Source organism: Pseudopipra pipra, chromosome 5 (assembly GCF_036250125.1).
Source record: "Pseudopipra pipra isolate bDixPip1 chromosome 5, bDixPip1.hap1, whole genome shotgun sequence".
In the NCBI taxonomy this organism is placed as follows: domain Eukaryota; kingdom Metazoa; phylum Chordata; class Aves; order Passeriformes; family Pipridae; genus Pseudopipra; species Pseudopipra pipra.
The window spans coordinates 60574340-60591739 of record NC_087553.1 but is presented as its reverse complement, the minus strand read 5'-3'; the positions used below and the strand labels follow the sequence as shown (position 1 = coordinate 60591739).

The 17400-nt window shown below is 43.1% G+C and overlaps 1 protein-coding gene across 1 annotated transcript in view; it reads left to right on the top strand.

Annotated features, from left to right (window-relative positions):
* The window catches only part of LOC135414929 (sucrase-isomaltase, intestinal-like), a 58876-nt gene that overhangs the window by 9989 nt on the left and 31487 nt on the right, over nt 1–17400 (top strand). The window contains exons 5-9 of the mRNA XM_064656287.1: nt 4140–4308; nt 4913–5009; nt 5794–5906; nt 14628–14753; nt 15708–15839. Of these exons, the coding sequence (XP_064512357.1) occupies nt 4140–4308; nt 4913–5009; nt 5794–5906; nt 14628–14753; nt 15708–15839 (637 nt within the window). The remainder of the gene's footprint in view (nt 1–4139; nt 4309–4912; nt 5010–5793; nt 5907–14627; nt 14754–15707; nt 15840–17400) is intronic.

The window sequence follows — 17400 nt, the reverse complement described above, 5'->3', positions numbered from 1 at the left end:
TTATGGAAAATCTGTTGGTTAGTCATGCTGACTTTCTCCACCTATTTGATAAATCACCTTCAAAGTAAGATATGCAAGTAAAAATTCATTCTTGGTGTGCCTTCTGCAGTCCAGTGGTGTCCCAAGAATCACAGCTAATAAGGAATACAGCTGTTGTGAAACAGTGTGTTATGGTTTAACCCCAGCTGGCAACTAAGCACCACGCAGCTGCTGGCTCACTGCCCCTCCAAAAGATGGAGAGAATTGGAAGAGTATAAGGGAGAAAACTCATGGGTTGAGATAAGAACAGTTTAATAATGGAAAGAAAATATAATAATGATAATAATTATAATGATAATATGCAACAATAATAATAATAATGAATTAAAAGGAAAATAACAGAGAGAAAAATAAAAACCAAGAAAGAAAAGTGATGCAAATGAAAACAATTGCTTACCACCAGCAGACTGATGCCCAGTCAGTCCTTGAGCAGCAGTCTGCCAGCCAACCAAGTTTTATTGCTCAGCATGAAGCCATATGGTATGGAGTATCCCTGGAGTCAGTTGAGGTCAGCTGTCCCACCTGTGTTCCCTCCCAGCTACTTGCACTCCCCCAGCCTACGCACTGGTGGGGCAGCGTGAGGGGCAGCAAAGGCCTTGACTCTGTTAAGCACTGCTCAGGAATATCTAAAACATCCCTGAATTATCAACAGTTTCCAGCACAAATCCAAAACACAGCCCCACACCAGCTACTATGAAGAAAATTAACTCCAGCCAAAACCAGAATTCAGTGTCTCAAGTCTCCTAATTCTGGACGTTTTGTAAAACCACTTTTAGAAATGCCACCAGCTGCTTGCTCACAGCAGGCGAGTCAGTGCTTTGAGCCATTGTACACATTGCTTTTATTGGTCTCAACAAACCTCAACAGAGCAAGGTTGTTCAACCAGGTAAATCCTCATGTCCGGTTCATATTACAAAGGATTGATGATTGCACTCCTGAAAACCATTTTGTACTGCCTGACTAAAAGTCATGCCCCTCTAACATTGTGACAATGTCAGTCATAAACTACAACATGAACAGGATGTTTTATCTATCTGACTACCCACCTTCCTTTAATACTACTTCCTTGGTCTGCTGCAGTTATGTTTAATCCTGGTGGCCAGTGGGTTGACTGCTGGGTATGAGACTAGTTCCCTTGCTGGCCAAAAATGTTAATTTTTACACAATCTTTTCAATCCGAATCATTCTTTTTTTTCCTGATAAGAGGTTAAAAATTAGAGAGATTTACTCTTGAGTGTAGTGCACAGTGTTTGGAAGAAAATGTTAACTTTTATCAGTCAGACTCCCTGGACAGGCCTCAGCTGTTTGCAGGCAACAGACCAGACAGATGTTAAAGAGGCCGGTTTGTATTTTCATGGGCAGGAGTGTCCTCACGAACAGACACACTAACAGGTTAAGACTTTCAGCAGTGAACATGTGTGCAGCTATTACTTCTTGTGCAAAGAGAAGGATTCTTGTCCTCTCAGGTTTTGCCATGTCTAACTGCTGGTAGGGGTTGAATTTTTGACAGTGAATGACTGTTCAGTTGTATTTTTAGACTTTTTTTAGATCCCTTCTGTTGTTCATTAGAGCAGTGTTATGGTTCATAGGACTCTTGGAGGAGAACCACGCAAATTCCTGCACACAGGATGTCATTTTATGCTTTCTCCTGTTTTGTTCCTTCTGTCTGGTTTAAACCAGCAGGAGGGGAGGTGGGAGAAACAGAATATTTTTGTTTATTGTAGCCAAATGTTTAAGGAATGACAGACATAGTTTTTTCATTTAAATGATCACTCTTTGCCAACACCACACCAGCAAACACATAAAGTAACACAACAGCCTACCACAGTGCACTGCAGAGCAAAAGGAAGCTGCTTGGGAGTGGAGGCAGAGAGAGGTGCCAGGAGAAAACCTGACCATGCTGTCCTCTGGATGGAGATAACATAATGATGCCCAGACAAAAAGAGAGAGTCATTACCAGCCTTTTTATGTCCTGGTTAATGCTATATTTAGTGCATAGCTGTGCTGGCGCATGGAGGTCTAAGGAAAGAGGAGGTTGCTGGGGAGCAATGGCTGGTGACACCACATGGGGAGCTGCACTGGTGGGGGTGGCAGCCCTCGGAGAGCTGAGTGATGGAGGGGTGCAGAGCAGGGCACTGTTTTGGCAATGTCATGCAGAAGTTGGGTACGTGACAGTTGCCTGAAGCAACGCATGAGTCATAAAAGAGTGTCTCCATGACATATAAAGATATGGTGGGGCAGAGAGTTTGTTCTTAGGATTGTGGTTTGCACCACCCCAGTGATTCTACTGGTTAGGGAGGGGAGCTGCTGAGCTGAAGGAGTACTTTAATGCCATGGTAACACTAATTGCTCTCATGATGAGAAATGTCAGTGCTGTGATGTGGGTACTACAAATGTACAAAGCCTCGTGTCCTCTGAACAGACATCATGGAGAGTGCTCAATGAGTTAGGACAGATATTTAAGCTCTTCCCAAAGCATTTCCCCTCTGGCAGCCTTTGCTTTTTGCATAACCCTGTGGTCTGCTCAGAGCAGTGACCATTCCTGCCTTGGCACAGGGCAGAGCTGTGTGACAGCTCTCCTTTGGACAGGAATATAGCTCCAGAGCCCACCCCTGTTCCAACACAGCAGCAGCCTCTTGCAGAAAGGCCTCTGTTTGCCAAGGGCTGGATCTAATTTTCAGGGATATTTTGTGTCCATAGCCCTCCTAAAAGAAAACAATCTTATTTGGTGCTGTGTGTAGGTGGAGAAGCTGATGGAAGGAAAGGAAGGAGGGAGGGGTTCCTGCTGAAAAAAAAATAAATCAAGAGCTAAATAAAATTCTTATTTTTCCTGCTTGTAAGAAAGGCCAAATAGACTTTTAAAAACATACCCGGACCCTTCAGTATGTGTACTTGACTTTGGATTTGTGTGCTTGACTTCAGATTTGTCTGGGACAATCTAGGGATAGATTGTGCCTGCTTTTTGCTTGGAGAGGCAAAAGAGTGTCTTGAGCATCCCAGTGAGTGGCTGTCCTTGCTTCCTCATTGGGAGAGTAGGCCAGTGTAGTGGGAGCAGTTGTGCCCTCCCAGTCCTCCCAGCAGCAGGGACTTGTCCCCAGGCAGGGGTACTGCTGGCATGGGTGGCAAGCCACTCATCAGGGAGTGCTCCCCTCGTGGGGGTAGCCCTGCTCCCCACTGACACAGCCCACCTTCCTCTTCTCTGATTTACCCGTCAGTTTGATCAACCATTTAATTTTGTCAAAATCATTGACAGAAGACCATTAAAAGGAGAGTTATGCCACTTCTATGCTCCATGGTTTGGGCTCATTTATTTTAATTAGCTATAACAAATTTGTGGTTAAACAAGGCTTGAGAGGGTACTATTTAAATGTGGTACTCGTGGCATACACAAGACCATTAATAAAACACTTCTCCACAGCTTGACTATTTTCTCCCCCATCTAGCTCGCAGCTTATCATATCACTAGAGATAGGAAACAGAATGTAACACCTAATTAAAATGTGAGCCTGTGTCCACAGATGAGTCAATAGAAATAAAGGCATTAAGCTAGTGAGAGAAGCAGGAGAGAGTCATCACAATAAAAACATCTTGTTCAAGCAGACCCTGGAGGAAGCTATGCTCCTACCTTAGGCACCTGCATGAAGTTAGGGATAACATGAGGTATTCAGGTCCTGATACAGAAAAACATTAAAAACTAAAAGCTGATAAAAAGTAAATGTCTGTTTTTCTCATTAAGAATTCTGAACTCCACTGTGTAATAACAATTTTTAGCCGTTACCGTTGGTTGTCATAGAAATATCACAAGCAACCACTTATTTTGGTAATAGATTTATAGATAGTGTCTTCTGTTATTTTAGTTGTTCTTTTCCATAATTATATTGATGCATTTTTTTGAAAAAGTAGATGAGATATCTGAGCCATCACAAGATGAATTGAATGTATGTTAGGTTAAGCATTTCAGAGGCATGCATAGAATTTAATGGTTTTTTAATATTGTTATTCTCCAAAAGACATAAAAAGTGAAAATAGGCAGTCATGAATTTAAAATTTTACGTACCAAAGATAAGCAAACTAACCATGTCTCCCTCTGTTTGTCACAGGTGGGACAGTCCCCTGGTCGATCTGTTTTTCTCCAACCAGTTCCTTCAGATCACCACTACTGTGCCATCCACTTCTGTGTATGGATTTGGTGAACATGAGCACCCGACCTTCAAACACAACATGGACTTCAGTACCTATGGCATGTACGCCAGGGATCAGGCACCAACGGTAATTCAGTTTACGCAGCACTTTGTCCGAGCTTGTATCACCAAAAGGAGGTGGCAAGCATGGAACCTCACAAGTTTTGCAGATATCATCAGTTTTAATTAAATTACAAAGCCATGAGTCATTTTGAGGGTACTTTGAAACCTTTCATCAGAAACTTTCTCACAGTGCAGTTTTCAGAAAAACTATTTTGTGTGCTAGGATTCTGGTTCAGAAAAGCATTGAATTTCATGCTCAGATCAAACCCTGTTCATCCAAACAAGCTGGACTTCAGCAGGACTCATATGATATTTGGCTAAACTGGAATCACTGGTTGATGAGTCTGTTTTAACTAGCAAGTGATTCTTACCTGTGCCATTTTGGAGGGTTTGGCAGAATATAAAAGGTTTAACTCAGAAAAACTAAAAAGTGCCATTGTGACGAGGCATTAAAAATAACTCTTTTCTATTAATTTAACTTCACACCAGTTTAGATGAAAAAATCCACCACCTTTCAAAACAAGTCTAACTATGAATGAATTTCCTTGTCTATGGATATGTAGCTACCTGACAAAAACTATGAAAAATAGCAAAGTCAAGCCATACGTCATCTACCTTTTATGTTTCAGTCATTTGCCAACCTCTATGGAGTTCACCCTTTCTACATGTGTGTAGAACCTGACTCCAATGCCCACGGTGTTCTCCTTCTGAACTCCAATGCGCAAGGTAAAAAGATATATGGATTTCCTATTTGGACTGCATATAGAAAGATAAATAAGTATATTAAACTGCTTTAGTGATTGCTTTTTCAGTGTGATACAAATATGAGTGACTGTTCCCTAACTAAGCTTCCAGGAATTACTCTAGAGTTTTCAAAAGGGTTTCATTAGAATGACTGTTTAACAAGGTAAGGTATTTTCAGAGAAAATATATGCTAAACTTTTTTTTGAATATAGATATACATAGAGGGAAAGAAGAAGGTGTAGGAAATTTCCTCTGAGATTGGCATAACTAAATCAAATCAATTTAAGTTAGTCCTATATTCTATATGTGCAGAATAGTTTTGTAAGTTGCCATGGTCACCTTACTTTATTAATCTAGTGGTATAATTTCAGAAAAGGGGAATCTTCACGCAGTCTATAAAATCAGTTTCCCCTGGCAAGCAGTGGCTTCCAATAAGAAGATTAAAATAGCAAAGAGGAACCCTAAACACAAGTTTGTTGATCCTTTTTATGTAAATGAAATTTAGACAAATGGATCTATGCAATCTCCTCTCTGTGGGATTCTGTGATTTATTGCTGCATAATGCCAGTCTGAATGACTCTTAAACACTGACAGTGTTGGAGCATCAACCACATCTTTAGGAAGCCTGGTCCAGTGTTTGACCACCCTCTTGGTAAAGAAATGCTTCCTAATGTCAAGTCTCAACCTCCCCTGATCCGTTCTTGACCCATTCCCATGTATAGTGCAGAGCTGGTTTGTACTGAGAACCTGTTTTTTTCCCTTTTAGATGTTACTCTGTCTCCAAACCCATCTTTGACTTTCCGCACTATTGGGGGGATCTTCGACTTCTATCTCTTCCTGGGACCGACCCCCGAAAATGTCATTCAGCAATACACTGAGGTTAGTAGAAAAGTGCATAGGGCACACGGGGCAGTGCCTTGTAAGAAAGTCCCATCAGGATGTGGTAGTATTAGGTAGTGCAGCCAGAGCATTGTCATGATCTGTTTGTACAAAGCTGTAACTTCAGATCCATGAGAACTGGCATATGCTCAAGCATCTGTGAGCAGTCTGAGTGTTGCAGGCTGGCTGGGTGTTCAGTGCACATCTGCAGCCTTTCCTGCAGTATTTCAGAGTGGGGTTCAGGAGTGCATTATAGGGATGCAATGATTCAAAAAGAATCTGTTTAAGCTTACTCTTCTCTTGGCTGTCATAATTTCAGTCTTCGCTGTATGACCATGACTGTATTTTGACACTGTGGATGGAGAGAAACTAGGCAGAACACAGATGGGAATGTTTGGAAACTTTACATCTGCTGGATTTCAGAGGTGTTGGATGGACTTCAAAGGCTTTAAGCCTTTATTTGCCAGTGGAATTGCCTGTTGATTTTGGAGCCATCAGCGTATTTTAGTAATGAAAACCCATGTAATTGCATTGGAGAGTATAGATGTGAAACAATACATTTACTACTGTCTCACAGAGTGTAACTACTTTCTTTCCAATTGCCCAGTGTTTTCCAGAGAACCGAGACTACATATGCAGATAGCTGTTTTGGAAATGTACTTGCAATTCTTACCTAGTCAGGACTGCGCAGAAAAAAAATGTTTTCTCTCATCACCAAATGCCAGGTGATGCGTTAACTGGGCCTTTGCACAGAAAATTGCCACCTCAGACCCAGGGTCTGTACATAAAGAAATCAGTGTCAAATTTAAAGCATGTGGAGCAAAGCTGAGAAGGGGCATACTACTGTGAGAAGGAGGGGTCATGTGTGCAGACCTTGAGGATTAGGCTGCAGCTGAAGTGCTAAGCAGTCTATGGTAGAGCATCCCAGAGCTGGGCACTCAGAGCTCGCAGTGAGATGTGCATGTGCTTTGCCTTCCCCTGCAACACTCCTCAAAGGGGCCTGAGCTCTGATTTTTAGCAAATCTTTTGTCTTTCCTGGCTTTTTAAAGCCTCCATATCCTCTGATTGCCTTCTTTTAAAGTGCCTGAAATGGGATCAGAAATACTGTGATTCAGACTAAGGGAAAATGAGTATTCAGCAGAGAAGGAAAGTATTGCTGGTTTCTGTTTTGGTGATGTAAGGGATAAGACTTGCTCATGCTGCTGTTTTGGGAAGGCTGGAACCTCCCCAGGGTGGTGGGTTCTGTTAGACCTTCCTTTTCCAGGCAGAGGTTCAGGTTGTGCCTCCCAGAGAGGTGGGAGGCTGATGGTGCCCCTCCATGTCCCAGAGCAGGAGCAACTGTTCTGTTGCTTGTAAGTTTTCAGCTCCCTCTGCACATTGTCCCCACCAGTCACCTGTCATGGTTTAACCCTGGCCAGCAACTCAGCTGCTCGCTCCCACCCCCTCAGTGGGATGGGGGAGAGAATTGGAAGGGTAAAAGTGAGAAAATTCGTGGGTTGAGATGAAGGCAGTTTAATGGGTAAAGCAAAGCCATGCACACAAGCAAGGCAAAGCAAGGAATTCATTCACCACTTCCCATGGGCAGGCAGGTGTTCAGCTATCCCCAGGAAATGGGGAAATGGCTGAACACGTAACTGTTACTGGGAAAGACAAACACCATTACTCCAAGTGTTCTCACTCTCTCTTCTTCTTCCCCCAACTTTATACGCTGAATATGATGCCGTATGGTCTGGAATATCCCTTGGATCAGTTGGGGTCAGCTGTTCCCACTGTGTCCCCTCCCAACAACTTGTGCACCCCCAGCCTCCTCACCTGGTGAGGTGGAAAAAAAAAATCCTTGAATTATCATCACTGTTTTCAGCACAAACCCAAAACACAGCCCCATACCAGCTACTATGAAGAAAATTAACTTTATCCCAAGCAAAACCAGCACACACCACCTCTGATCCCATTGCCACAGACCACCAAGTAAACAGGTTTTTAACTTACACATGGATAATAAAACCAGAAAAAAAAAAAAAAAAGGAAAAATAAGTAAAGCAACTCTCCCCCAGGCTGCAGCTTTGATCCCTATTTCAGGGGAGTTAGTGCAGCAGTGCAATGGAGATTAGAGCCATCCCTTTTTCTTTTCAAAGTCTTTTGCTGGTGTTTGAAAGCAGCATTTCTGTGGCTTAGCAGGTGGTCAGCAGCTGAAAATAAAATGAGAGAGTTCTCACTCCCCAACTGATGGGTAGTGGCAGCTCACTTTCCACCCCTGTGTCTGGAAATGGAGCTGGAGAAAGAAAACAAGGTAAAGGAGAGCAGTGGGCGTCTCCTAATGAGACATGTCACATGCAGGACCAAAAAATCTCCTGTTCTGTATTCTTTGAGCTTGTGCTGAGCTCTCTAGGGAATCTTAAGGAATGCATGTTAGTAATTTCACAGTGAAATAATAAGTTCTTCAGTAAACATCCTGACATTCCAAGGTCGCAAATGTTACAATTACCATAGTATTAGTCTCTAGGGTAATGATTTGGCTTTTATGTACAAGATCTGTGGGAAGGTGAAGGAGAGAGAAAAGACTTTATTTTTCAATTGTATTTTCTGTCACACTGAGAGGACTTTCCTGTGCAGTCATTGTCATGCTGTAGGGAAGGAGAAGGGGTGGAAAGGAGGAGTGTGACTGATGTCTGCAAGGCACAGCTCAGCTCTCTGGTCTCTCAGCTGTCTGCATGGGTCTCCTCTGGGAATTGTTGTTTTGGGAACTCCTGGCTGCCAGGGACCCTGGTGGGACCAGGCTGCACTGCTGCAATGAGCTTCCTGGGGGAATGACACCCACTTCCCACTTGTGCAAGCATCTGCCCCAAATCACTGCTTTTTGCAGGGATCACCCATTGTATCTCTCCAGGATGTCCCCAGGATGGCAGGGTGGCCAGGTGCCAGGTGGTGCATGGCTGTTGAGAGCAAGGGAGTTGTGTCCAGAGCAAAGTGCTCCACATCTTTCTCGAAAGTTTTGGGCTGTTGCTTTCAGTGACACTTCAATATCTGAGCAACCCTTCTGGCCTCCACCCTGCTTGTTTCTGTGAGAGATTTAGGAACTTAGCTCTGCTCTGTGCTTTCATGTGGCTGCCTCCAAACCAGTGAGTTTGTAACAGAGCTCTTTGTTGGGTCTCTGGAGTACGCAAGGTTTCCCTGTGCACCTCTCCAGGTTGCCCCCAGCACCCAGAGGTGAACCATGGACTCTTGCCCAGAGCCACTGGGCCCAGAGCTCCCTGTGTGCCGATCATGGTTGATTGCAGCTGCCCTGTTAGGGCCAACAGTGTCTCTGTGCATCCTTGGAGTGAGGACAGGTGGCAGCCTGGCCCAGGATAATGTGCTTTAAATGGACTCCAAGAGCTAGGCAAGCTGTGGAAGGGAGCAGAGGGCTAAATGCTGGTGGCTCTGTCCCTCTGCTATGTCTTGTGTGGAGCAGTGGTGAGCTGTAGGATGCATCCTGCCAGTGGCACCACAGTGATAGAGCAGTGACAGCAGCTGTAGGGTGAGTGCTGGGCATAGTGCCATGGGAAGGAGAAATCTCCAGCCTGATTCTTCTGCTCCCTCTTGTCCCTGAGCCTGGCTGTGAGGAGCATTGGTTCTGGCACATCCAAGATGGTCCTGCACATATATATATATATATATATATATATATATATATATATATATATATATATATGTGACAGTGATCACATTATTCTCCTGCAGAAGAGGTCCGGTATACAGGACAGGTATATAACACAAATCTCACTTTTAATGACAAACATCTCAGTTTACAGGAGGGAGGGGAAAGCAGGAACAAGTTAAAGAGCTCAGTCATTGATCTGAACCTGGCTAAGGCTCTCTAGTCACACTTGATACCAGACTGCCACTGCTAAGACCACTGATGGCCTTTCAGAACAGACCAACAGTGCATAGCAGTAGTGTATGAGCTGCATAACAAGACACTCAGGAAAGTTAGGGTTCAACAAATGGCCATCTAATAGCTCTTGGTGGAGTGAAGGCCTTACATTTGTTATTTTATCACAAATTATCTGATAATAAGCTTTAAGTGAGCATACTGCATGTCTCCTAATGCTGTTTTCAGAGATAATTCCTGGTTTGCTCCCTCCTTACAGAAGTGTAGGGTAGTTATGGGTGTAAGGGACCTCAGAAGGTCCCTAGTCCAGTCTCCTCTTGGAGAGGTAACATGAGAAATCTGCGTGTACCTAGAGTTTATCACAGATGATTCAGTGGGAGTCTCACAGCTGAATTCATGGGTCTCCCGAGAAAGAATAAGCAGCTGATAAGTGTTTTGTGCAGCAAAGAACAAGGTTTGAAGGCCATGGCATTGAAAGTCCTTAAAATTTTTAGATTCCTGAGGTTGTGACCATCTTCTGAATTGTTCAGCAGCTGCAGGGCCTTTCTTCTTGCTCTCCTAAAAGAAAGCTCAGCTTTTGTACATAGACTTTGAGTGAAGGTTGCCTTCTGCCTGACTGGTGACCACAGCACTCACCCACTTGCCTTAGCCATAGGGGATGAGGTGGATACAGATACCTGGGCCATAGGAGCACTTGTGAAATTTAGCCATTGTGTGACTATCCAAACACACTATTTCTGTGTCTAAATGCAGAGCATTGGGGTTTTATAGTTTCTTCCTACAACTCCTCTGTGAAGAAAGGGAGTTTAAGCAAATATTAAGCTTCGAGAGACATTTTGTTTGGCTAGCTAGGGGGCAAGATTAGCAGTCTTTCATGTTAAGTCCCTGTACCTGGATTGCTGGACATCTCAGCTCTTTTGTTAGCATGGGAAAGAATCTCTCTCTCTCTCCAGCCTCTATGATATATAGGGCATAACTCTGCAGCCTTGTCTCTCTCATCAAAGTCTTTGATCACAATGTTAACAGAATAGGATCCTGATTTACTCTATATGATTTATAACCTAGTTTATATCATTGATGCTCATATTAATAATTTGATTTGTCCAATAAACCAACACAGGGAAAGTGAATACATGTCACCTGCTCCATAGACACAGATTTTAGCTGTTAGATATACATGTTTCCACTGAAATTTGTTCTTACTGTAAAACACTTCCAGGATACCTCCTAGATACATCAATTCTCAGGTGCATCTGAAAAAAGTGAAAAAAATACACATAATGCCAAGTTATGTAAACATGGAAAGACTAACAGTGAATTTATTAAACAAAATCAGGAGTTATTTAAGAAACAAGTGCAGGAGGAATTCTGGAACAGAAAATAGAATCTTTTTTTACTGCTTCTGCACTACCCTATCTTTGCTGGTTTTTTCTCAGTTTGGATAACCCATATGTTTGCTGTTTCTGCATTTTCCTCCCTCGGTTCCCTTGCCATACCCCATTTACCTTTTCTGATTCTATGGGAGTCAATTTTGCCAAGGAGGCTTTCTCTGCCTTCTGCACTTTATGATCATTTGTATGCAGAATGCAATCTATATGAATTAACTAGGTCCTAAATATATATCAAATCCAAACTTGAGTTTTCAGGTTTGCAAAATTGCATTCCTGCCTCTGCTGATCCATCTGTGAGTAGGTACCATATGTCAGTTACTTTATCAGGAAGCTTCAGGGGGATCCATTAGAGAGAGTCCGCAGCATAATTAGAAAAAAGAACATTTGTTTTCCCAGCTGCCCTGTTTTCATCCTTCCTCTTCAAATGTTCTGCTGGTTTCAATTAAGCTCACCATGGATGCAGCAGCCTGGTGAACCCAGAGAATGATTTTTTTTAAAAACTTAGTATTTTACTTGCAAGGTGGATACTTTTCTGTTGGTTCAGCTGTAACCCCAAACTCCTAAAGCAATGCTATCACAAAATACCATCTCGCTCTGTGGTCCCCAGTGACACAGCACCATCCCACAAGGGTGAGCAGCTGAACCTCAGCAAACCCCTGTGCTGGGGCTGTGCCCTTTGGGAAGGGCTCTGTCACATGGCAGTGGCCACAGCTCCACCTCTGGCCCTGCTGGTGTCCACCTGGGTGCTTGATAGGACATGGGGGAAGAAGCAAATCACCATCCAACTCTTGAACTACATTGTATTGTTGATGTCTCTGACTCCCTAGCCAGGAGTGATCCAGAGTGTCACAGGACTCAGAGCAGGGCTGCCCAGCAATTCCCACTTCCTTTGCCTGGGCTGGTTATCCCTTTCCCATTTCCCAGCCTGCATGGGGAGAGGCAGCAGAATCCATGCAGACATCCTGCCAGGGCACAGGGCTCTGCATTTGGCCACAGGATTAATATTTATCATCTGCTTTTCCCTCTTCCTCTTGTCCAAGGCGAGAAGCCTGTGCACAAAGCATTTTATTTCATTAAGGAGTTCTTTTGTTTTGATCTCTCTTTTTAACCTTGTTTGTAGAGGTCACTCTCTGGTTACAGAAGAGAAAGCAAGGGCAAAATATGCATATGCTTTAGGATCACAAAGTGATCACAAAGGAGTGGGGTTCACAGAGCTCATCTTGCAACCTTTGCTGGTCTAAAACAAACTGCTGCCTCCCCAGGTGAATTTATCCTTAACATGGTGAGTGTGGATGTGAGAGAGAAGTAGACTTCTTGCCCTGAGGCTTGCCATGATGGATTGGACACCTTGGTGCTGGCTCACAGGGTGTCTGGGAGATTACCCTGAACCATTATGGCCCATTCAGGTCTCCACAGAAGACCCCAGCAGAGCTTGAAAGATGGTCTGGGTGATCACAAAACTAACTGAAAAATGGAGCTAATGGAAAAAACTAATGACACGTGCAACCAGATGAGAGAGCACCAGAGTAACAATGGTGTGTGTCTGCCCATCAGCCTCCCCTTACATGGTAGGGACCATTTTTCTCTGTCTGTGGCCTCTCCTGCAAGGGCACAGCAGTGTTCAGCAAAGGCTGGGTGCCACTGCAGCAGGAACATGCTGCTGATGGCTGGTCTTGCTTCCTCTGCAGAACCCAGCCTCCAGCTGAATTGAAGGAGAAGCAGGTGTTCAGGAAGGTGAAGAGAGTTAAGTCTGTTGGAATGGGACAAGTAGGAGGTGTAGGGGGCAGTTGTGCTGATCAGTCTGAGCATCCCTCCTGGAGAGACTCAAAGCATTAACCTCACCAGTTGTTCTGGCCTCCTCCTGTTTTTTCTTAGGTGAGATAGCAGCATCCCAACTAGCCAAAGCACACTGTAGCCAAAGCTGTAATGTTTAGTGCTCAAGTTTGACTGTGCATTCACAAGCCTTTCTTGTTTGGAAGCATTTTGCCCTGTGCATTCCCCAGCTCAAGTGCATTAAAACATCCTTGACTATTCTCTGCCTCTCTCCCACAGCTGTTTTTGTGTCTGGTGCACTTTGTACATCCCACCAGCTCTAGCATCCGTAATGTATTTTAGAGCAATTTCAAGTTCAGCTTTGCTTTCCCACGTCAGGCTTCCTGGAGAAAACCCTATAGGAAGGTGTGACTTCATGCAATATATCCCCAGAGAGCTTAGCAATGCAATAGACACAGAGTGCCAGAAGTGCCTTGTTTTATTTATTTAAAGTAGATGAGGTTTAACTGCCAATACACAAGTTTTTTTGTTTTTCAGTTCTTAGTATAATTGCTTAACTGTGGAGATCCACGAGGAAATAAGGGAGGAATGGTTATTTAGCCAAAGGGGGACAATATCTGCAACTGATTGATGAGTCATGGGTGCTTACTAGCTACTTATTTTTCAAGTATTGCCTGCAAAGGTGTTAGAAATACAAAACAAAGGTTAGTTTCATGGGATTTAACTAAAGTAAGGATTTCAAGAGATGTCTCCCAGAAAACACTAGTGTTTACTAATGATGCAATGCCAGATTTCAGTTTATTTGTAGAACAGACACATCATGGTTGCCCGCTGCTCGTCCCAGGTTACCACAGCAGCTCTCACCAGGGGAAGCAGAGCAGGATGCCTTGCTTCTCTGTGCTCTCAATTGAGTATCCTCATGCCATTTACAGATGGATTACATTCAGACAGTGGAAATCAAATATTTATAAAATCATATTTAACTCATTACCTTGTGTTTCAGTTGAGAATTTCAGGACCAAACAGTAACTCTCACCTTGAAGAGTGTTTTCAATGCCTGGCAACGCAAGGCTGTGGTCCAGAAGTAAGAGCAGTCAGCCATAAGTAACTGAATTTCATCAGGTTGGTGTGTAAATATAATTAAAACTTCAGAGAACTCAAATAAACATCAGACTCTTGATGAGTTAGTTCAGCTGTATATGGCAAGAGAACTTTGCAAAGCTGATGTTGCTGTATATTGTTGGAGATTTGTCTGCTGTTGACCAAGGGGTTTGTGGACTTGGCGGGGGTCAGGTGGCATGAGGATCCACGCTGGATTTCTGCTGGCATGCGCCCTGTAAGTGAAGGTACCTGCTACTGTGCAGAGGCTGAGACCTCAGCAAAACTCTCATTTAACATTAGCCTGGGTTTTATAGATTGTGTCTTTCACTGTTCTTAGAAGTGATGCTCAGTGTGGGTATTGCTTGGAGCCTCTGTGAAGGGCAAGGATCCACCAGGAGAAGCACTTTTTTAGAGCCAAGCATGCTGTACTGAGAGTTACTCTAAGACAGGAAAGGGTATTTAATGGGTGTATAATGCCTGTGCCATGATCTCTGTGGCTTAAATGATCTGGAAGCCTCTCCCGGTGTTTCAGAATAACTTCTCATCTCACCTCTTGCATTTTTGTATTCCTCATTCCTGCTGTAGGCCATTGGACGCCCTCACATGCCAGCCTACTGGTCTCTGGGATTTCAGCTCTCCCGCTGGGGCTATGGCAGCCTTGATGTTTTAAAGCAAACTGTCGATCGCATGCACCGCTATGATATCCCGTATGTAAGTATGAATTTTTCACTGCGTATGCTAATTCTACATTCTGAAGTGAGTGAATAAAATTATAATAGAGGAAAAATAATTATCCTACAAGAAGAATTGTAGAATAAAAAGATGTTCATAATCATATGTAGCTCTTTTCCCTGTAATGCTTAAAAGAACATTTAAAGTGGGCTTTTAACATGAGGTTTAAGTGCTGCTCTTGGCTGCATAGCAGGTGATTCTGCTGTGGATTTGCTATTATGCAGTATGAGATGCTAGCATTTTAAAAATACGTAATGGAACTTCTGATGCATATCACTGCAAAATAGTTGCTAAACTAGGACTTCTACATTTTCATTTTGTCCATTTCTACCCTGTAAGTTTGTATAATTGTTACAGCCAATCTCTTAGGTTTCATTTCATACGTTAGTTGCCTTTTAGAAAGAGTTGCATACGCTCCAATTTCTGTATCAAATACTTCCATTGAAGGCCATCTAGTCCAGCTGCCCTGCAATGAGCAGGAACATCTTGAACTAAACCAGGTTGCCCATCCAATTTAACCTTGACTGTTTCCAGGATCGAGACATCTCTGGGCAACCTGATCCAGTGTTTTACCACACTCATTGTAAAGAATTCCTTCCTTATGTGTAGTCTGAACCTACTCTCTTTTGGTTTAAAACCATCACCCCTTTTCCTATCAGGAGAACAGGCCCTACATAAAAATCTGACCCTGTCTTTCTTGTAAGCCCCCTTTAAGTATTGAAAGGCTGCCATAAGGTCTCCTTGGAGCCTTCTCTTCTCCAGGATGAACAACCCCAGCTCTCTCAGCCTGTCCTCATAAGAGAGGTGCTCCAGCTGTCTGATCATTTTTGTGGTCCTCCTCTGGATTGCTCCAACAGATCCATGTCTTCCATGTGCTGAGAACTCCAGAGATGGATGAAGTATTCATGTAATATTTCCTCTAAAAATGTTTAGGATGTCCAACATCTTGATATTGACTACATGGAACGTCGCCTGGACTTTACCTATGATAAAGTGAATTTTGCTGGTCTGCCAGAGTACATCCAGGAGCTGAAGAAGAAAGGAATGCACAGTATTGTGATTCTGGTAAATTAACAATTTTACTAATTTTTTCTCCATTTGTAAGAACTATTCACAGCGTAGTCTTCAGAGCAGTACCTAGGTGCTAACACACTTATACTATTGTAGCAGATTTTCCATTTTTGTTATGTGTTGACAAATTTGTTGCTCAAGAACAATTTCTCACAGATTTCATCTTTCAAAAGGTTGCACTTATTGGATATCTGTGTAGCAGCACCATCTCTATACCAAAACATTAATTCTCTGTCACTTTTTCCCACTCAGTTATGAGAAATTTTGCCTCTGTTCAGGGCTGAGTTGACATAGGATTGCTTTCATACAATTCTTTCCCTGAAAATGAATAAATGAATTTAAGACACATACGAAAACAGCTGAATAGGGGAAAAAGTCTGCTCCTAATCACTCTGGAAGTTAGTAACTACAATTCATGTTGTCTTGTACTTACATTTTATCTAAATTAATGTAAGAGATGTTTATTTGCATGAAAAATTGTGGAAAATGTATGTTGAACGTCTAACCAAAATTGACATATGGCCAAATGAATTAACTTGGGCAGAAATGAAAATTGGAGCTTTCCATCTTCCCCAGTTAATTTATCCAACAAAATTTGCTATTGGCTCCATCACATCCCCATACATGCCTTGTGCCAAAATGACTCTCTGTCACAATAGCTAAGTGAGCGCCAATGGTGGCAAGGGAACTGGAGACCAATTAAATTGAAATTTATACACAGATTTAAATGAAATAGGAAATGAAATAAAATCCCTTGATAGATTCACAATATCTTGCTCTCCAGGGTCCCCCAGCAGTGCAGCACCGGGAGGGCTGCACTCCCCAGCGCAGGATGCAATTTGTTCTCCGTAACCACTGGGGACAGGATAAGAAGAAAAACACTTTAAACTGCAGCAGGACAGATTTAAGGTAGACATTAGGGTAAGGCTGCCTGTCTGCAAAGTGAGCTGAGCAGGAAGCCAGCTGCCATGGCCAGAGTCCCTCTCCAAGCATGTGCTTTGAACAGGTCTGACAGATGCATCAGGGATGGCTCAGGCTGAGCTGACCCACAGCCACAATGTGAGGAGAAGGAGACAATCCCACAGAGTCCCTCTCAGGACTTTTTGCTGTAATTGTAGTCACCTGTTTTCTGCCTGAATGGTCAGTTCACACCTTTCATTTGGGTACTATTTATCTCAAACGACTAGTCTCTCACCCTTCTATTTTCTTTCTTGATACACTGATTTGAACTAGTATATTCTGCCTCAGCCTTTTTTTTCCTAGGCTAAACAAACTGAAGTATCTTATGCTCTTTCTATTGGGTGAGGTCTTCAGATCTTCTTAAAGTAGCTCTCCCTCACATGTTCCCAGTTTGAATGCATTTGCTTGTATAGCAGATAACTCGATTTCCCCGGTGTTCCTGATGATGCCCCACAGTATTAGGAGAACACTATGGAAACAGAACACTATTTCCTTCTTTCTCCTAAAAGTTGTCTCCTATACCAAAGCCCTGCATCACATTTACCTACATTGTATTGGTGGCTCATGCTTCTAAGGAGCCCAGTTAATCCAACTG